This window comes from Bubalus bubalis, chromosome 16 (assembly GCF_019923935.1).
Source record: "Bubalus bubalis isolate 160015118507 breed Murrah chromosome 16, NDDB_SH_1, whole genome shotgun sequence".
Taxonomy (NCBI): Eukaryota; Metazoa; Chordata; class Mammalia; order Artiodactyla; family Bovidae; genus Bubalus; species Bubalus bubalis.
This window is the reverse complement of record NC_059172.1, coordinates 34392769-34414951: the sequence shown is the minus strand read 5'-3', so window position 1 is coordinate 34414951 and position 22183 is coordinate 34392769. Positions and strand designations below refer to the sequence as shown.

Genomic DNA, 22183 nt, shown 5'->3' with positions numbered 1-22183 from the left:
AACCAGAAACTCATTCAAAAAGGCTACCACTTTCCAAATGTAGGTCAATTAGAACATTAAAAATAATTATAACAGCAATTGACTATAGCAAATAGAATTCTTTAAGAAAAGTATGAGTCCCCAGTGATATTCAAAATGAAGAGGGAGAAAAGAAGAAAACTCTTTTTATAGAAGAAGGTCATGAAATAAATGCAAAAGTTTTGATTTATAAGATAACCTCTTTGCAGTTTTAAATGTATTTTAAATAATCAACAAATGCTTAAAGGATGTTCATATACAATATTCACACAGTTTCAAAGTACATTGCACAACTTACTTACTAAATAAAAAAGGATAGATCTGTTTCAACAATAAAGAGACTGGCAATAATACCTTAAGCAAATGATCAAATTTAGGTTAACCAATAAAATGTAATCTGACCTTATGTGCCTTCTGATATGAATAAGGACACAAAATCACATATGTAAAAGTCCTACCAAAAATGCTCAACCTGAATCTAACACTCAGGAATAACCAAGGAAACAATAAATATGGAAAGCACCACACACACGCATACCTACACTAACATACACACACACACAAACTAGTAGCCTGTGGTAGTTTTCAAAACACGGTGTTATAAAAGTTGTGTCAGGGACTTAATCTAAATTAAAAGAGATCAAAGGGGCATGAAAACCAAATGCTAGCATTAATTAGCCATTATTAGGACAATCATGGAATTCAAATATGTATTGTATATAGGTAATAGTATTCAGTACACTTCAGTTCCGTTGCTCAATCATCTCTGACTCTTTGCAACCCCATGGACTGCAGCAGCACCCCAGGCCTCCCTGTCCATCACCAACTCCTGGACTTTACACAAACTCATGTCCTTAGAGGTGGTGATGCCATCCAACCATCTCATCCTCTGTCGTCCCCTTCTCCTCCTTCCTTCAATCTTTCCCAGCATCAGGGTCTTTTCAAATGAGTCAGTTCTTCGCATGAGGTGGCCAAAGTATTGGAGCTTCAACTTCAGCATCAGTCCTTCCAATGAATATTCAGAACTGATTTCCTTTAGGATGGACTGACTGGATCTCCTTGCTGACCAAGGGACTCTCACGAGTCTACTCCAACACGACAGTTCAAGAGCATCAATTCTTCAGCGCTCAGCTTTCTTTTTTTTTTTTTTTTTTAGTTTTGACTTCCATGTATCTTTATTTTTTTTATTTTATTTTTTAACTTTACAATATTGTATTGGTTTTGCCATATATCAACATGAATCCGCCACAGGTATACATGTGTTCCCCATCCTGAACACTGCTCCCTCCTCCCTCCCTGTACCATCCCTCTGGGTCATCCCAGTGCACCAGCCCCAAGCACCCAGTATTGTGCATCAAACCTGGACTGGTGACTCATTTCATATATGATATTATACATGTTTCAATGCCATTCTCCCAAATCATCCCACCCTCTCCCTCTCCCACAGAGTCCAAAAGACTGTTCTATACATCAGTGTCTCTTTTGCTGTCTCATATACAGGGTTATTGTTACCATCTTTCTAAATTCCATATATATGCATTAGTATACTGTATTGGTGTTTTTCTTTCTGGCTTATTTCACTCTGTATAATAGGCTTCAGTTTCATCCACCTCATTAGAAACTGATTCAAATGTATTCTTTTTTTTTATTTTATTTTATTTTTAAACTTTACATAATTGTATTAGTTTTGCCAAATATCAAAATGAATCCTGGCTGAGTAATACTCCATTGTGTGTATGTACCACAGCTTTCCATATGCCACTATGGAGAACAGTGTGGAGATTCCTTAAAAAACTGGAAATAGAACTGCCTTATGACCCAGAAATCCCACTGCTGGGCATACACACTGAGGAAACCAGAATTGAAAGAGACACGTGTACCCCAATGTTCATCGCAGCACTATTTATAATAGCCAGGACATGGAAGCAACCTAGATGTCCATCAGCAGATGAATGGATAAGAAAGCTGTGGTACATATCAGCTTTCTTTATAGTCCAACTCTCACATCCATACATGACTACTAGAAAAACCGTAGCTTTGACTAGACAGATCTTTGTTGGCAAAGTAATGTCTCTGCTTTTTAATATGCTCTCTAGGTTGCTCATAACTTTTCTTTCAAGGAGCAAGCGTCTTTTAATTTCATGGCAGCAGTCACCATCTGCAGTGATTTTGGAGCCCAAAAAAATAAAGTCTGTCACTGTTTCCATTCTTTCCCCATCTATTTCCCATTAAGTGATGGGACCACGCCATGATCTTCGTTTTCTGAATGTTAAGTTTTAAGCCAACTTTTACACTCTCCTTTCACTTTCATCAAGAGGCACTTTATTCTTCTTCACTTTCTGCCATAAGGGTGGTGTCATCTGCATATCTGAGGTTATTGATGTTTCTCCTGGCAATGTTGATTCCAGCTTGTGCTTCTTCCACCCCAGCGTTTCTCATGATGTACTCTGCATATAAGTTACGCAGTATGACAATATTCAGCCTTGGCATACTCCTTTCCCAATTTGGAACCAGTCTGTTGTTCCATGTCCAGTTCTAACTGTTGCTTCCTGATCTGCATACAGGTTTCTCAAGAGGCAGGTCAGGTGGTCTGGTATTCCCATCTCTTCCAGAATTGTCCACAGTTTGTTGTGATCCACACAGTCAAAGGTTTTGGCATAGTCAATAAAGCAAAAGTAGATGTTTTTCTGGAACTTTCTTGCTTTTTATGATCCAACGGATGTTGGCAATTTGATCTCTGGTTCCTCTGCCTTTTCTAAATCCAGCTTGAACATCTGGAAGTTCACAGTTCATATACTGTGAAGGCTAGCTTGGAGAATTTTGAGCATTACTTTACTAGTGTGTGAGAAGAGTGTAATTGTGCGGTAGTTTGAACATTCTTTGGCATTGCCTTTTTTGGGTTCGGAATGAAAACTGACCTTTTCAAGTCCTGTGGCCACTGCTGAGTTTTCCAAATTTGCTGGCATATTGAGTGCAGCACTTTCACAGCATTGTCTTTTAGGATTTGAAATATCTCAACTGTAATTTCATCACCTCCACTAGGTTTGTTCATAGTGATGTTTCATAAGGCCCACTTGACTTCGCATTCCAGGGTGTCTGGCTCTAGGTTAGTGATCACAATAGTATTAGGCTGGTATTATTTGCTTAGGTTTAAAAATAGTTTTGTGACTAGGTAGGAAAATCTATTTTTAGGAAGTGCATGCTTAATATTTATTAAGAAGGGTTATAAAAGCTATAATTTATTTTCAAATGAGTTATCAAAATAAATGATAAATGTATGTGAGTGCATATATAGAGAGTGAACGCAGGAAAAAAAGATAGAAAACAGTGTTAAAAATGTTGCTAATCTAGGTGATTGGAATACAAGTATCAGAACTCTGTATAAGAGACAGCAAAAAAGACACAGATGTATAGAACAGTCTTTTGGACTCTGTGGGAGAGGGCGAGGATGGGATGATTTGGGAGAATGGCACTGAAACATGTATAATATCATACGTGAAACGAATCGCCAGTCCATGTTCGATGCATGATACAGGGTGCTTGGGGCTGGTGCACTGTGATGACCCAGAAGGATGGGACGGGGAGGGAGGTGGGAGGTGGGTTCAGGATGGGGAATACATGTACACCCATGGCAGATTCATGTCAATATGTGGCAAAACCAATACAATATTGTAAAGTAATTAGCCTCCAAATAAAATAAATAAATTAAAAAAAAAAGAATGTTCTTTTGACTCTTGAAGACATTTTAAATTTATAAAAATGATAAAGTGTGAGTGGAGCATATCATATATATACATACATACAAATGTGTATGTATATACAAACCTATATACATATATACATATGTGTACATAGATATATACATATATACATATGTATATTATATATACATACATGTGTACATACATATATATACATATGTGTATGTCCAGCTCCATGGAAAAGAAATGCAAAAAAGCAAAATGGCTGTCTGAGGAGGCCTTACAAATAGCTGTGAAAGAAGAGAAGTGAAAAGCAAAGGAGAAAAGAAAAGATATAAGCATCTGAATGCAGAGTTCCAAAGAATAGCAAGGAGAGATAAGAAAGCCTTCCTCAGCCATCAATGCAAAGAAATAGATGAAAACAACAGAATGGGAAAGACTAGAGATCTCTTCAAGAAAATTAGAGATACCAAGGGAACATTTCATGCAAAGATGGGCTCGATAGAGGACAGAAATGGTATGGACCTAACAGAAACAGAAGATACTAAGAAGAGGTGGCAAGAATACACAGAAGAACTGTACAAAAAAGATCTTCACGACCCAGAAAATCACGATGGTGTGATCACTCACCTAGAGCCAGACATTCTGGAATGTGAAGTCAAGTGGGCCTTAGAAAGCATCACTATGAACAAAGCTAGTGGAGGTGATGGAATTCCAGTTGAGCTATGTCAAATCCTAAAAGATGATGCTGTAAAAGTGCTGCACTCAATATGCCAGCAAATTTGGAAAACTCAGCAGTGGCCACAGGACTGGAAAAGGTCAGTTTTCATTCCAATCCCAAAGAAAGGCAATGCCAAAGAATGCTCAAACTACCGCACAATTGCACTCATCTCACAAGCTAGTAAAGTAATGCTCAAAATTCTCCTAGCCAGGCTTCAGCAATACGTGAACCATGAACTTCCAGATGTTCAAGCTGGATTTAGAAAAGGCAGAGGAACCAGAGATCAAATTACCAACATCCACTGGATCATGGAAAAAGCAAGAGAGTTCCAGAAAAACATCTATTTCTGCTTTATTGACTATGCCAAAGCCTTTGACTGTGTGGATCACAATAAACTGTGGAAAATTCTGGAAGAGATGGGAATACCAGACCACCTGACCTGCCTCTTAAGAAATCTGTATGCAGGTCAGGAAGCAACAGTTAGAACTGGACATGGAAAAACAGACTGGTTCCAAATAGGAAAAGGAGTACATCAAGGCTGTATATTGTCACCCAGCTTATTTAACTTATATGCAGAGTACATCATGAGAAATGCTGGGGTGGAAGAAGCACAAGCTGGAATCAAGATTGCCGGGAGAAATATCAATAACCTCAGATATGCAGATGACACCACCCTTATGGCACAAAGTGAAGAGGTACTAAAAAGCCTGTTGATGAAAGTGAAAGAGGAGAGTGAAAACATTGGCTTAAAGCTCAACATTCAGAAAATGAAGATCATGGCATCTGGTCCCATCACTTCATGGGAAATAGATGAGGAAATAGTGGAAACAGTGTCAGACTTTATTTTTGGGGGGCTCCAAAATCACTGCAGATGGTGATTGTAGCCAGGAAATTAAAAGACACTTACTCCTTGGAAGGAAAGTTATGACCAACCTAGATAGCATATTGAAAAGCAGAGACATTACTTTGCCAACAAAGGTCCTTCTAGTCAAGGCTATGGTTTTTCCTGTGGTCATGTATGGATGTGAGAGTTGGACTGTGAAGAAGGCTGAGTGCCGAAGAATTGATGCTTTTGAACTGTGGTGTTGGAGAAGACTCTTGAGTCCTTTGGACTGCAAGGAGATCCAACCCATCCATTCTAAAAGAGATCAGTCCTGGGTGTTCTTTGGAAGGAATGATGCTAAAGCTGAAACTCCAGTACTTTGGCCACCTCATGTGAAGAGTTGACTCATTGGAAAAGACTCTGATGCTGGGAGGGGTTGGGGGCAGGAGGAGAAGGGGACAACAGAGGATGAGATGGCTGGATTGCATCACCAACTCGATGGATGTGAGTTTGAGTGAACTCCGGGAGTTGGTGATGGACAGGGAGGCCTGGCGTCCTGCAACTCATGGGGTCGCAAAGAGTCAGACATGACTGAGCAACTGAACTGAACTGAACACGACTGAGCAACTGAATTGAACTGACTGTAAAGAGAGAGAGACAGAGAGACCCTCATGCCCATGATCCAATATTTCAAGAGATATAGGACAGCCTCTTAGATAATTATTAGATACTGAGGAGATCCTAAGACTGAGCTTGGGTATGCATGTTAGGGATGCTGAATTAGAATTCAGAGGCAGCAAAATAATTATACCTCCTCTTGGCTAGCATATGATTTTACTCAAAACTGTAATTGGGACTCCATGAACTCCCACCCACCCCAAGCCAAATCAGAGAGTTCAACAGTGATCACTGAGCACCCAATGTTTTCTTCAGTTATAATACTTAACACACTGTATCATAATTATGGATAAAAAGTGCTTACCACTCAATGCATAATGCTTTAATGGATGGATGAATGAACACAGTGAGAGAATGTATCAATAGCATAGGGCCTAAGGGATCTCTTCAGAAATGAAGATCTCTGGATCAATGGATGCAGGGTCTCGTACTCCTCCCCTAGTTGACCTTCAAATGTAGGCAGCAGAGGCCTGGACCACAGCTGCACATCCCTGGGGAGAGGACATCCAGCTTCTTTACTGCTAGAGTCCCCCACTCCTACTCCTAATTAGAAGACTCTTCTCCTTCTGGAGGAGATAAAAGTTCCTGTCCTCTGGGCCTGTGACGTTCTCTCTGCTATTCCTTTTGTAGCCTATACACATTTCTCTCTCTCTCTTTTTTTTTTTTTTTTTTTTACACATCTCTCTTAGAACTCTTACCACTTGGTATTGAAACCATGCTTTGTACTGACAGTTTCTGGAAGGCAACAGTGAAATCTGATTCACATTGAATGTCTTCATTATCCGGAAAAGAGATTAGCCCAAAGATGGCTTCAGGTATACTCCTTGAATAAACCTATTTATGAGTCATAACTCCTAAATAAATGCACTGAAGTTTATTCATGTATTTATTCAACAACTACTTATTAAATTTACTTCAAATCTCAAGCAATGAAAGCCAGAGTTACAGCTCTTCACAGCTGTGGATCCAATGGACATCCTTGTTGCTCCAAAAGTGTACCTCCTTGCTCAAGAATGGCCTTCCTCTGACCATTTGCTATTGCCTGAGATTATAATATTAGAGCATCTACATTTTAGTTACACATCATTCTCTCTGCCTCACCTTGTAAAATTCTGTGTGTCTGGGATAGAAATATCTTCATTCCAAAGTCATCCCAGAGAACACTCCTGTAGCCACTTTCTTCACTGGCAGCTATACTGGCAAAAAAAAATTGGGGAGTGGATAAATTTAAGCAGGATTTAGAGGTCAACATCTGAAAACATAAATATTGTCTTAAGGTGATATTGCAGATATCTTTCAGATCCTGATGTCAGTTCTTTTGAGTATATATTCGGAAGTAGAACTGCTGGATGATACAGTAGTTGCAAATTTAATTTTTCAGTAAACTCCATACTGTTTTTCATAGCAGCTATGCCAGTTTACAGTATCACCAACAGTGTACAAGGGTTCTAATTTCTTCACATCCTCACCAATACTATTTTTTAATGACAGCCATCTTAACAGTTGGATCAACTTAGAAAAGATGATGATCCTAGTCCTCTCCTCCACAATTCAATTGCTCAAATAAACCATTTTTTATAAGTTTTCATCCAAACACATATATCCTGCATGTTGTCAATTCCCCAGGAAAGACTAAGCAGAGATGATCCTCTGTCACCTGTGGCAGGGCCATCCCTGGGGAGCAGTGACTCACTAAGGCTCCCAGTCAGTGGTATAAAGTAGGATCTTAATTGCAGAGTTTTTCTGGGCTCCTTCAAAATGTGGAGCAGTAGAGAAGACTGCAACAACAAGTAGCGTGAGTAACTTGGGGACCAGATAGAACCCTTTCTACATTTAGAAGGATGAGGACCTAGTTAGAGAGTCTGAGATCCCTCTCTGTCAGTTGCTGTCTTGAGGAGCCAGTGAGCTGGAGGATGAGTAGATGCCAGGAGAAGGAAGAAAAGGACTTTCCATAAATGGGAGGTCCACACCCCCAGGTAGAGGAGAAGTAAAGAACTACTTTCTGAACACAAAGATTTCCTAATTCATATATTTATTCAGAAACCCAGGCTCTGTGTCCAAGCAGATCAGTACACTTTTGTTTCTCAAAGTAAGGCGTCAATATAAGGGAAATCCCACCCGTCCTGTGGGTGATCTGAACATTTTCTAGGTATCTATACTCTCACTTCCCTGGTGGTTCAGATGGTAAAGTGTCTGTATACAATGCAGGAGACCCAGGTTCAATCCCTGGTTTGGGAAGATCCCCTGGAGAAGGAAATGGCAATCCACTCCAGTACTATTGCCTGGAAAATCCCATGGACAAAGGAGCCTGGTAGGATACAGTCCATGGGGTCACAAAGAGTCGGACACGACTGAGCAACTTCACTTTCACCATACTCTCACTATGAGATTTTCGTTTCCATTTTTCTGAGTAAGAAGAGCCTTTTATAAAAGACTCATCCATTACAAAATGATTATACCATAGCATTAGATAGCACCTCTCTCATATCACATAATTACCATGGTTTTCTTTTTTTGTAGAAAATTTTTAAAAAAGAAAAGCATTTGGCTTTGAGGTCAAGTAGAGAAAGTATGGTGGATTCAGCCTTTTGTCTGTAGACAATTTGACATTCCCAGACATACCCAGTCACAGGTTAATGGAAACCTAGAATGCTAAAGTGGAAGTGCTTGAATTCCTTGGGGGAGGAGAGCTATAATTCATAATATCTTTGACTCTTTAGTGTACTGGAGATAATAATAGAAGGATAAACCTGATCTGTTTCCAGGTTACAGTGATTTATTATAACACTTCCAAACCTCATGGGAAGCAAGAAACATGTTGATAGAACTTGGCTACTAAAATAGGCATTTTAGTAAAAGAACAGAAAATAAAGTTTTTCTTTTGTTTCACCACAGAGAATTCTTTTCTATTATCAGGCTCCTCATGACACTGTAATATTCACAAAAGGGGATAGAAAGAAAATGATCTGGATGCAAGGGAGAAATTTTTGTGATTGCATTGGAGTTACTCATGGGTTAGGCAACTAGTCTTAACTGGTATCCTACCATTTTACTCCCTGAATTTTCTGAAAGTTCAGCTTAAATTACCATTTGGATCCTTCCACCACAGCCAAGAGCAATAGATCACACAAATACCCACAATTGCATGGGATCTACCTATGAACTGTGGCCAAAGGCAAGTTCTAAGATAAGGGATTTGTAAATAACTCAATAATAGATCAATTAATGCAGAATGGAAGAAAGAGATTTGTGACACTAATCTGATGTAAAAATAATCTTCAGATTCCCGCAAGTTTAATGAACAGCCCAGAATTCACCTTCTGTTATCATGTCATCATTTATGTTACCGATGACAGAGGGTATTTCCTGGGTTGATCCTAAGTAAACCTAAATAAAATTGGATAATAATAAATAGTAATTGTATTCATCTGAAGGTGCCACTGGTTTTTAACATATAGAAAATTTATACTTTAAGTTGTGAACATATGCACCTAGGAGGTGCTGTGTTAAGGGTTGCAGTGGAGGGGAAAGTGAAAGCGAAAGTTGCTCAGTCATGTCCGACTCTTTATGACCCTATGGATTATACAGACCATGGAATTCTCCAGGTCAGAATACTGGAGTGGGTAGCCTATTCCTTCTCCAGGGTATCTTCCTAACCCAGGAATCAAACTGGGATTTCCTGTATTGCAGGTGGATTCTTTCCCAAATGAGCTATCAGAGAAGCCCCACAGTGAAAGGGAACTGGATTATAAAATTTAGGGTGTCTTCATTCAATTATTATTTTGTTGTTCATTCATTGATTACTCTTGGGGGGAAAAAAACAGAAATTTGTGAAATTATCAAAACACTGAGAATGAATGAGATTCTTGAGGAAATGTGTCTTGGATTAGGAAAAAGAAAAGCAGTAGCCAGGAGATAATTAACACAATAAACAGAAATTTTTAATTCTTTATAAGAAGGAGCCAAAGGGTCACCGAATGGATTAAAAAGATTTTTGGAAAAACAGGAAGGGGCTTCAACTGCACAACCTCAAATCTTGTCACTATGGAATATCATAAGAGAACAAGCTTTTCTTGATAATCTAATCCTGCCAACCCCACACTTCACAAATGTTCCATATCTAGCACAGCCCATAGTCAATACAGGTGGTGTATGACCCCCGAAAGTGTGTAAGCCAAATAGGCCTGAATTTGAAATTAGGCTCATTTCCAGCGTAGCCTAAGGGAACTCACCAAGCCTCTCCTTTCTGTTTTAAACATTGCTTTATTGTTTTTATTATTATTCCTTAAAAGTTATAGGAGGGAAGGGAGCTGGGAAAAGGGGCAAAATAGGTGAAGGGGACAAAGAGATACAAACTATTAGGTATAAAGTAAGTTATAAGGATATGGTGTACAGCACAGAGAATATAGTCTTATTTTATAATAACTTTGTATGGAGTATAATCCATAAAAATATCAAATTACTATGAATTTGAGTTGAGCTATTTTGAATCCTAAAAGATGATGCTGTGAAAGTGCTGCACTCAATATGCCAGCAAATTTGGAAACTTCAGCAGTGGCCACAGGACTGGAAAAGGTCTGTTTTCATTCCAATCCCAAAGAAAGGCAGTGCCAAAGAATGTTCAAACTGTAGCACAATTGCACTCATCTCACATGCTAGCAAGGTAATGCTCAAAATCCTCCATGCTAGGCTTCAATAGTATGTGAACCAAAAACTTCGAGATGTTCAAGCTGGATTAAGAAAAGGCAGAGAACCAGAGACCAAATTGCCAACATCCATTGGATTATAGAAAAAGCAAGAGAATTCCAGAAAAACATCCACTTTTTCATTGACCACACTAAAGCCTTTGACTACATGGATCACAAACTTCAAAAGATGGTAATACCAGACCATCTTACCTGCCTCCTGAGAAACCTGTATGCAGGTCAAGAAGCAACAGTTAAAACTAGACATGGAACAAGGGACTGAATCAACAATGGGAAAGGAGTACGTCAAAGCTGTATATTGTCACCCTGCTTATTTAACTTATATGCCAAGTACATCATGTGAAATGCCAGGCTGTATGAAGCACAAGCTGGAATTAAGATTGCTGGGAGAAATATCAACAACCTCAGATATGCAGATGATACTACTTTAATGGCAGAAAGTTAAGAGGAACTAATGAGCCTCTTGATGAAGGTGAAAGAAGAGAGTGAAAAAGCTGGCTTAAAACTCAACATTCAAAAAACGAAGATCATGGCATCTGGTCCCATCACTTCATGGAAAATAGATGGGGAAAAGTGGAAACAGTGATAGGGAATGCTCAGTGAATGCAGTGAGGGAATGATTCCTGTAAAGCAATGGATTATAAGGGCATCCAAAGACCCAGATGGATATTCTCTGGGCAAAGCAGAGATAGATCCCAAAAACTTAAGTGCTCTTAGTGACCTGGTAAAAATCAAGCATCTTTTCATTTAACTTTCTGAGTACTTAATATGACATTCAGCCTAGGAATTTATCATTATTGGGTGTTGATTAGAAGACAATGTCCTGGGATTGTACTCAGACCCTCCAAATACAAAACTATTTCAAGCTCTAATAGCTGAGTCAGGTGAAAGCTGTAGTTTTTTCCTCCTTTCATGGACTTAAGAATTTCTTTCTTTTTAGCTAAAATGTTTCTCTTGTCTATCAACAAGGTAAAAAATAATGTGCTGTGTAAAAGCACATATGCAAAATACGCTATCAATGGTATAACAATAATCAGGGCAAAGGGATGACAATGATGAGCATTTAGAGAGTGCTTTATGTAGTGAAGGGCTTCTTGGTAGCTCAGCTGGTAAAAATCTGCCTGCAATGCAGGAGACCCCGGTTCAATTCCTGGATTGGGAAGATTCACTGGAGAAGTGATAGGATACCCACTCCAGTATTCTTGGGCTTCCCTTGTGGCTTAGCTGGTAAAGAATCTGCCTACAATGCGGGAGATCTCGGTTCGACCCCTGGGTTGGGAAGATCCCCTGGAGAAGGGAAAGGCTATCCACTCGAGTATTTTGGCCTGGAGAATTACATGGGCTATACAGTCCATGGGGTCTCAAAGAGTTAGACACAACTGAGAGATTTTCAGTTTCACTTACTTAGTGAAGAGTGTTAACAAGCATCACTTTTTTCAATATTAGAAGACACTGCCTGCAAGTAAAGGGTGAAAATAGTGTAGCATTTATATTTAGAAAGAAAAAAATCCTAAATCTATTTCAGTCATTTATTTTCTCCTGGAGGAGGAAATGGCAATACTCCAGTATTCTTGCCAGTGAAATCCCATGGATAGAGGAGGCTGGTGGGCCTCTGAGGTCCATGGGGTCCAAAGGGTTGTAAAGAATTGGACATGGCTGAGCAGCCAAGCACCCACCCAGTCATGGAAATTTTAAACTATCCCCCAACAGGCTGCATTTGTTTTGAGGACTCATTAGCTAATGTATACACATCCCTGGAATAGTTAATACAAAGTAAAAGCTGAGAAAATGAAAAATAATAAATGAAATGCAAAAATAAATGTCTTCTTTGACAGATATCTGGTCAATGTCTTTCTATCTATCTTCTATCTACCGAGACTGAAAAAGTCACAAATTTCTGGAGACCTCAGCTGCCTTCCAAAGATGATCCCTTCCCAGTCCTTCGATAACACCTCCTTCTTCCAGCCACCTGCTTTCCTGATGATTGGCATCCCTGGGCTGGAGGCCATTCATGGCTGGATCTCCATCCCCTTCTCCTCCATGTACACTGTGGCCCTCGCTGGAAACTGCCTGATCCTCTTGGCTGTGAGGAGAACCCCCAGTCTGCACCAGCCCATGTACTACTTCCTGTCCATGCTGGCCCTCACTGACGTGGGCCTCACCTTGGCCACAATGCCCACCACACTGGCTGTGCTCTGGTTTGATCATAGGCTCATCAGCTTCAATACCTGTCTAGTCCAGATGTTCTTCCTCCACTCCTTCTCCGTGGTGGAGTCCTCGGTGCTCCTGGCCATGTCATTTGATCGTTTTGTGGCCATCTCCAACCCCCTGCGCTATGCCTCTGTCCTCACAAACAATGTCATCATCAGGATTGGAGTGGTCATTGTGGCTCGTGCTACCCTGTCACTCTTCCCAGTGCCTTTCCTGCTTAAACGTCTGAACTTCTGCCCTGATAAGACCATTTTGTCCCATTCATTCTGCTTCCATCCTGACGTGATGAGAAGAGCCTGTGCTGACATCACCATAAACATCCTCTATGGGCTCTATGTGGTTGTGTCCACTGCAGGCATAGATTCCCTGCTCATAGTCCTGTCCTACACTTTCATCCTGTGCACAGTCCTGGGTCTGGCCTCTCCCAGGGAGCGTATCCAGGCCCTCAACACTTGTGTTTCTCATATTTTAGCTGTTCTGGTTTTCTTCATCCCAGTCATAGGTGTGTCCATGATCCACCGTTTTGGGAGACACCTTCCCCCCATAGTACACGCCCTTGTTGCCTACGTGTACCTGGTGGTGCCCCCTGTGCTCAACCCCATCATCTACAGTGTCAAGTCCAAGCCCATCAGGGAGGCCATGCTCTGGGTGCTGAGGAGGAAATGCCAGAGTTGATGATGCCAGATGCCTATAACATTGGGGGCCTTGAAGAAAGTTTGGCAAATCAAAATTTCAACTCCTGGATAGATCAAGTCCCACCATAGCACTGTTTTGGGCATCTGGGAAAAGAGATTATTGATTATCATGGGAAACTTTCATTTATTTATTTATTTTCTCATTATTTCACATACATTTTTTCAATGCTAACTCTTTTCTGGTCCTATGCTAAGTACAAGGAATAGAGAAATGATTTACAAATGGTCTTTCCCTTCAAACATCTCACCTTTGAATATATATAAAAATTACACATAGAAAAATGTTTAAGTAAGTGTACATGCTCAGCTGTGTCTGACTCTGCAACCCTGTGGACTACAGCCTACCAGGCGCAGTGGTAAAGAATCTTCCTTCCAATGTAGGAGACATGGGTTCAACCCCTAGATTGGGAAGATCCCCTAGAAAAGGATGGCAACCCATTCCAGTATTCTTACCTGGAGAATCCCATGGACAGAGGAACCCAGTTTGTCATAGATTTTCTTCCAAGGAACAAGTGTCTTTTAATTCTGTGGCTGTGGTCACCATCTGCAGTGATTTTGGAGCCCAAGAAAATAAAGTGTGCTCCATTTCCATTTTTTCCCCATCTATTTTCCATGAAGTTATGGGACAGGATTCCATGATCTAAGTTTTTTTAATGCTGAGTTTTAAACCAGCTTTCTGCCATTACAGTGGTGCCATCTGCATATCTGAGATTGTTGATATTTCTCCCAGCAATCTTGGTTCCAGCTTGTGATTCATCTAGCCCAGCATTTTGCATGATGTGCTCTTCACAGAAGTTAAATAAGCAGGGTGATAATATATAGCCTTGATGTACTCCTTTCCCAATTTGGAACCAGTCCATTGTTCCATGTTCAGTTCTGTTTCTTCTTGACCTACATACACATTTCTAAGGAGGCAGGTAAGGTGGTCTGGTAGTCCCTCTCAAAACTGACATCCTGTTATGCACCTGACAAATGGGTCAAATGATTATTTTCAAGTGTATAAGTGCTCTCTCTAAAACCCGAGGAAGACTAATAGGTTCTGTGCCTCTTTGGAGGAAGTAGAAAGAACAAGGTGAAGTAATTTTCCCTTTACCTTGGAGAGGGTAGGCTGACAGGACACAGAACTTCACTGATGTGTCTGGCTGCCTAATATTTGAGCACTTTTTCTCCCGCTATATGATGTGCAAATGTCTTTTTTTATATATAATTATTTTAATGATGGCCTTAGCCTATGGATAACCAGAATTGCAGTTGGACCAGCCCTTGGGGTCCTTATTATTTTTCAAGATTTTTTAAAGGTTTTTTTGAATTTGTTACAATATTGTTTCTGTTTTATGCTTTGGCATTTTTGGCCACAATGCAAGTGAGATCTTAGCTCCCCAACCAGGGATCGAACCCACACCCCCTACGTTGTAAGGTAAAGTCTTAACCATTGGACCACTAGGGAAGTCCCCTGTGTACGTATGTTTTATGAGGATATTCAGAGGATTTACCACTTCCTGGTCTCTTCTTCAAAACCTTGGCCAGTGATCTTAATATCCATGTCCAAATATCATGCTCCTTCAGTTCTTGAAAATTCTTTTGGTGAAAAGCATTTTTCCTTCTGTGACATAGGCATTCCTTTTTTCCTCATGACCTATTTCTGAGTGTTCAGTTTAGTTATTGGTCACAAGTAATGTCATCTCTGTGTTGGCTAACTCTGCCTCTTTCCAGCAAAGAGAAAGGTATTCTTTTTAAAATGATGTGAACAGCATAGATGGGCCCCTGAAGCATCAAAAGCTGTTGAAAGCATGTTTTACAGAGGGCTGGGGTAAATTACCAGAGAGTCTCTACATTCCAGAGAATTCTAATGGCTCTTTTCTCTAATTTACCAGGGTTTCCCTTTCTCCTGAAGGCTCCCTTCAGCCTCCTCCATCTTTCTTACCCTCTCATCACATGTTCCCATCCCAGGGGTGAAGTACAACAGAAAAAACTTTCTCTGTGACCTAAAGCCTGATATCCCTAGAGATGGGCTGCATTCCCCTGAAGCAGCATAAAAGGGGAGTGTCTTGGCTGCAGAGTCTTCCCAGGTTTATGTAAGAAGTGGCACAACAAAGCAGCCTGGGGAAGCAGCCAGGGTAAGTAGCCAGGGCCCAGACTCAGAGCCTTCTCTATGTCCAGAGTCCTGGAGGACACTTCTGTTACCTCCCCTTCTCCTCCTTCAAAATAAGAGTCAATGGAGATAAGTGACAGAAGGCAGAGGTAGCAGAGAAATATGGAGTACTGAGTACCCTCAATGGTAGTTTCATATTCTGCATAAGAGAAAGATCAAGGATAATCTTGTCCTGTGGCTCCTGGATTAGCTCAGAGAAGGCCTCAAAATCCCAAGCTCTGTTTCTAAGACTGATGTCTATATTGGTGATCCAGAGTGCTAATGGTTAAGGGTACCAAAATCTCTTCTGGGCTACCATTCTAGAAAAATAGAAAGATGCATGCTTGACAACACACAAGCATAGTATGCAAATTACTCTGGTGACTTTCATTCATTCACTTGCTCATAACAGCAACAAATTCCCAAGATATACCATACATTGTGCTGAGTAGAGCCTTATGAATATAAATCAGAATTGCTGCTCTTGGGAGGCTCAAGCTAGCTGAGAGGAGAGAGAAATCAGAAATCACCAGGTAAATGACTGAATGATTGAACGGGGTTTCTAAGAGATGTGAATGAAGAAACAGAAGGGAGGAAAAAAATGGTTGGGCATGTGGAGGGTTGTTTAGCTAAAACAAAAGTTTAGGAGCATGAGAACCTTAAGGGAAGGAGAATCAGGGGGGAAAAAAAAACAAAAGGAAAAAGTAGGAAAGTATAAAACAAATCTATCTTAGGAACACTGGGTCTTGCAATCATAGAATGCCAAAATTAGAAAGACAGATAATCTGTCTCAGTTCCTGAGAAAATTGAGGATCACAAGGAGAAACTGACAGATTTTTAGTAAGCCTGGTACCGAGTGCAGTCTGTGGCAAACAGTGCAGTTTATTTGAAACAACAAGGTATTATGTGACAAACAGAATTAAGATTAGATCATTCAATGCTGTATCCTCACTAGAAACTTGACTTCTCCAAGCATCAGTGTCTTCATTGATATATATGGGAAAAGTTAGTTATATCCCACCATATGGCTTCAGAGTGGAGGGAATTCATTGTTCATCATAACTTGACTAATTTCTAATCTGTGCAATACATAACCAGCACAACTCAATGATATAGCAGCATAACTCTAATTCTCTACATTAAAATAAATTGGAATACATTGTATCTGCTGTATGCTGTGTGATAGTGTTACTCCACCAATTACAAAGCATGGAGACAGAACCGAGGGTCTCTGCTCCTGTGCTTGCCCCAGGGATTCTGAAGCCTTAAAGGGGTGTACACCCAAGTGACAGTACAGAGCTCCAGCCAAAGGCACTGGTGGACTGGCCTAGAAAATGATTAAGAAGTTCAGTGGTGTAGGGATACACCAATTTCAGTGTGGAAAGGAAAATTAGGAAAATTGAACTGATTGAAGTAGCTTGAGAAATCTGCCAGGAGAGGAGGTGGCTGGGAGCCAGCATAGGAGATCCCATCCATGACAAGTTCATGTGGAGGAGACCTGACAGGCAAGGCAGATCAGAACTCGAGGGACTCCCCTGGACCTGCTCGAGCATCTAGCCCAAAATCAAAGTCTGTCTGTCTACTGTTTACTATATTATACCTTTCACCAACTCTTCTGACATTAACAGGGGGCTGTCCCCAACCACCTTTCTCTGAAGAAAATCAACTTAGGGCTCTAGTTAATAAGTCTTCTGGGCTTGAAAGGAGTATTTCAATTCTAACCCCTCTGTTAGCATTTTAGCTTGCTTGGCAGGTTTATCCATACTCTTGCAACTAATGCACATGATTGTTCACAACTTCCCAAACATGAGAGGCACGGGAAGCCTAAAGCATTCTAAAAGTCCTAATGGGCATAGAGCCCTTTGAGGGGTGAGAAATTATTAGATAATACTGGTGAAGGGCTTCATTGTTGAGCCAATGTTTGCTGCCAAGTTTCCTTATCCCTTACCCATTGTGTGCCTGGGAGTACATTAGTTAATATAGTTAGAATGTAGAAAAACAAGTAGTAGCCTTGACAATAGCAACATAAGACCTTTGAGTTAATAAGTTCTTCCTTTGTTGTAACCCACTACACCTTTGCTCCATAAGAATGTAACTTTATTTAGTACTTTCTGAGGGTGACACTGATTGGAAAAATAAATAAAAAACACTTTAAAGGAAAAACAAGTTTTCTGGTTGACCAACCTTTATCAGAAAAAGGTCATAAAATGTTAATAGGCCTTCGGGCCAAAAGATAATGTACATAATACAAGACCCTTGTAAATGGAAAGGTATACCGAGAACATCCTGGTTTCGATAAGGGTTAAACAGATGTATTGTTGAGCTGACTCTACACACCTCTATATCTTTCATTTCTAAAAATGTGTAACTCAGGGTATAAAAGCCCCTTTTAAAAATAAAGCTGCGGATCCCACTTCACCGGAGCTCTGGTCTCTGTCTGTCTCTCTCTCTCTCTGTCTCTCTCTCTCTCTCTCTCTTTTTTTTCAGGCTGACTCCCTGGAGCACAGAGGCTCTCTGAGTTCACTTTTTTGCCCAGGCTTCTAAGACCCAATCGAGAAGGCGCTTTGCGTCTTCACCCCATCCAGATGGCGCCTGTGGCCTCCGTATACAGAGCAAGTCCCGTGTCAGGGACTTTACTGGCTTTCTGTGTAAACCAAAAAACATCAGCCTCTTTCTCTCTGCCTTATTCTTTCTCTTTATTTTTATTTTTATTTTGACCCCGGACCACCAGGTCCCAATCCATTATAAAACCCGTGTCATCTCTTTCTCTCACTGACACCGTCTATCCTGAGGGTACCCTAAGATCCTGCTGGGGCTGGACCCCAACAAATTGAACTGATTGAAGTAGCTTGAGAAATCTGCCAGGAGAGGAGGTGGTTGTTTAGGTAAGAGAAATGATACCAGCCAAGCATCCACCCTAAGAAACTATAAAAGAAATGATGAGATTATGAACTATTGAATTAGGGACTGAATGATAGGAAGGAGAGCACAGATGTAAGGCATATTGGGCAGATATAGGAAGTTGATGAAAGGACATCCATTAGCTTTAATTCTAGGCAGATTATCCAATAGTAAGGTTGTAAGTACACATATGTCTGTGAAGGCCCCCATCACACTTCTTAAAGCAGTATGGATAGACCCAAATACTTGAGATTCATTGTTGACCTTAATTGTTTTTATAAATTCATTTTCAAAAATTTAACAAGACCCTTCATTGGGCATTTCTCTTATGCCCAGTCATCCATGAATCAAACATGTTTTCAATTCTATAATGCATTAATGCCTAGGATAAGACCTCAACCACCTTCCTCTTTAAAATCAGCCCTTTTCCCAATATTTAGAGGATAGGGGAATAGTAGTTTTCTTTTCCTTCTTCTCCTTTCATTGAGTTTACAGACTTGATTATTTATTTTGTCATTTATTTATTCAAACAAGCAAATATTGACTGAAAATCTGCTCTGTTCCAGGCACTGCACAATGCAAGAGCTCTGTGTCAGCAAATACAACCATATGGCTGTTGTATTCATGGCTCCTCTAGTCTAGTGAGAGAGAACAAAAGATTTCAAGGAAAGAAGCAATCATAAAATTTTAAAATATGTGGAGTGGTATCAAGGAAACTAAGTATGTGTAGGGTGAAGATAATGGGTTTGGTATATGGCTCTTGACACCTACTTAATGAGGGTCAACCCAAATGATATTTAAGATCTAAGGACAGAGGAGTGACCCAGGAGAAAGCAAACAGAGGGATAAAGGATGAACAGGAAAGCCCCAAAGTGAAGCAGTAACTTGGATTTTTTAATAAACTGAAATAAGGTCTGTGTGGTTAAAGAATACTGAGCAAGAGGTTTTCTGTTCTGTGATAAGGGTGGAGAGTTAGGAAGGTGGGGTTGAGAGGGATAAATTGGGAGCTTGGGACTGACATATACATGCTACTATATATAAAATAAGTAACTAGTAAAGACTTGTTATATAGCACAGGGAACTCTGCTCACTCTGTAATTGTCTATGTGGGAAAAGAATCTTAAAAATGAGTATATATATGTATGTGTATAACTGATTCACTTTGCTATACACCTGAAACTAACACAACATTGTAAATCAACTATATACCAATTAAAAAAAATGTTTAAAATGATAGGAGTCAGTATCACCATATAACATCATATCACAAGCATTTTATCAGACTGCACTTAGGAATGACTGAAAGATTTTAAGCAGGGGAGTAGCATAAACAAGCCACTTCTCTGAATCTCAGTTACATTATCCCTAAAGTAGGGATAGTAATCCCTTCAGAGTCTATATCACAAGATAATTGTGAAGATTAAAGGAATAATATACAGAGAAAGGTTTAAAGAAATACATATTACACAATAATAACAAAAATCATGCCTGTGGTGCTTTGCGCTTAAGACAGTTTTCAAATACTTTCTCTCATTTGAAGAAGTCACAGGAAAGAATATTGGATTTGGAGTCAGAGAGACTCGGATTTAATGTGAAGGACTACAACATAGGAGCAGTTCACTCAGAGGCCGGCCACTAGAGTTGAGTCTCAGTTTTCTCATCTGTATAATGGGAGAGGGGAGGGGGCCTTGCCCAATTCAGTCAAAAATTCTTATGCACAAATCAATCCATTTATTATACTCAAAATGTTTTGTACAAAAGTCAAAAGCAAGAAAAACATGGCACCTTAGGAATGCCTGGTTTCAGGAAGTGTAAGGCCATCTCCATGGGGGAATAAAGCAGCTAGTCACTCTTTCAGACCCTCTCTCTATCAGACTGCATGAGCTCTCATCCTTGCCTCTTCCTGGATATCTGATTCAATTGTCCTTCTCTCTCTCCAAACAGGCATTCTTCTTATATCCCAATGCACATAACAATACATCCTCTATTTGGGCAACAAGTAGACAATGATCAGATTCTCTGAATTCTAATCGCTATTTCCATACAGAGAAATTTCATCAGCTCATACCTGGGCTCAACATTAGGGATGGTAAACTTTTGCAAGATAAAATTATGTCATAGTGACATGACTCATAAGGTCCAATATTGTGGATGAGGGGGAACAGCCTTAAAAAGAAATTTATGACTTTAATAATGAAATGAGAAAATCTAGGCAATACATTAGCATAGTACATGAAATATAATAGGGGGTCTGCAAAGATTTAAATTGTTATTATCATTAGGTTTTAGACATGTTGGTAAAAAATACAACCAATTACTTGATTGTAGTGGGACTTGATCAGGTATGGGACTTGATTTTTAGAATTCAGATTCAATATTAGATTTTTCTTTACTATCATTCTGGATCCTCTCAGTGCCTGCCCAGATTAAAGAAGTCACATCTTTCTGGAGATCTGATCTGTAAACTAAAGATGCTCTCTTCCTGGTCCTTTGCCAACTTCTCCTTCTTCCAGCCACATACTTTCCTGATGATTGGCATCCTAGGCCTGGAGGCTGTTCATGGCTGGATCTCCATCCTTTTCTCCTCCATGTACACTACAGCCCTCACTGGAAACTCCCTGATCCTCTTGACTGTGAGGAAGACCCCCAGCCTGCACCAGCCCATGTACTACTTCCTGTCCATGCTGGCCCTCACCAACGTGGGCCTCACCTTGGCCACAATGCCCACCACACTGGCTGTGCTCTGGTTTGACCATCGGCTCATCAGCTTCAATGCCTGTCTAGTCCAGATGTTCTTCCTCCACTCCTTCTCCATGGTGGAGTCCTCGGTGCTCCTGGCCATGTCATTTGACCACTTTGTGGCCATCTCCAACCCCCTGCGCTATGCCTCTATCCTCACAAACAATGTCATCATCAGGATTGGGCTGGCCATTGTGGCCTGTGCTACTTTGTGCCTCTTCGCTGTGCCATTTTTGATTAAGCATCTAAACTTCTGCCCTGGCAATAATGTCCTGTCTCACTCATTCTGTTTCCATCCTGACGTGATGAGAAGAGCCTGTGCTGACATCAGCATCAATATACACTATGGGCTCTATGTGGTTGTGTCCACTGGGGGCATAGATTCCCTGCTCATTGTCCCATCCTGCACTCTCATCCTGCACATGGTCCTGAGTCTGGCCTCTCCCAGGGAGCGCATCCGAGCCCTCAACACCTGTGCCTCCCATAACCTGGCTTTCTTTGTCTTCTTTATTCCAGGTGTCACCATGTCCATGATCCATCATTTTGCGAGGCACCTTCCCGCTGTGGTACATGCCCTTGTTTCCTACATTTACCTAGTGGTGGCCCCTGCACTCAACCCCATCATCTATGTGTCAAGTCCAAGCCCATCAGGGAGGCCATGTTCAGGATGCTAAGGGGGAAAGACAGAGGCTGACGTCATTATGACATGTTACAGAGTCTGGATACCACAAAAGACACTTTCTGTATCCTCATAGGATCCTGCTACCCTCAGCAAACACTGACAATTCCTAGTCTGTGCTCATGCAGTAGGAAGACAATGAGGCTTCTTCATGATATAAATGGATATTCACCACTTACT

The 22183-nt window shown here is 40.5% G+C and overlaps 1 protein-coding gene and 1 pseudogene across 1 annotated transcript; both read left to right on the top strand.

The window, feature by feature from the left end:
- The first annotated feature begins 12555 nt into the window (after positions 1 to 12555).
- LOC102408879 (olfactory receptor 51I2-like) lies at positions 12556 to 13533 on the top strand. The gene has a single exon (XM_006062031.4). It carries the CDS (start codon positions 12571 to 12573, stop codon positions 13531 to 13533), a length of 963 nt encoding a protein of 320 aa, XP_006062093.4. The 5' UTR covers positions 12556 to 12570.
- Positions 13534 to 20456: 6923 nt separating this feature from the next.
- Positions 20457 to 22080, top strand: LOC102400561 (annotated as a pseudogene).
- Positions 22081 to 22183: the final 103 nt, after the last annotated feature.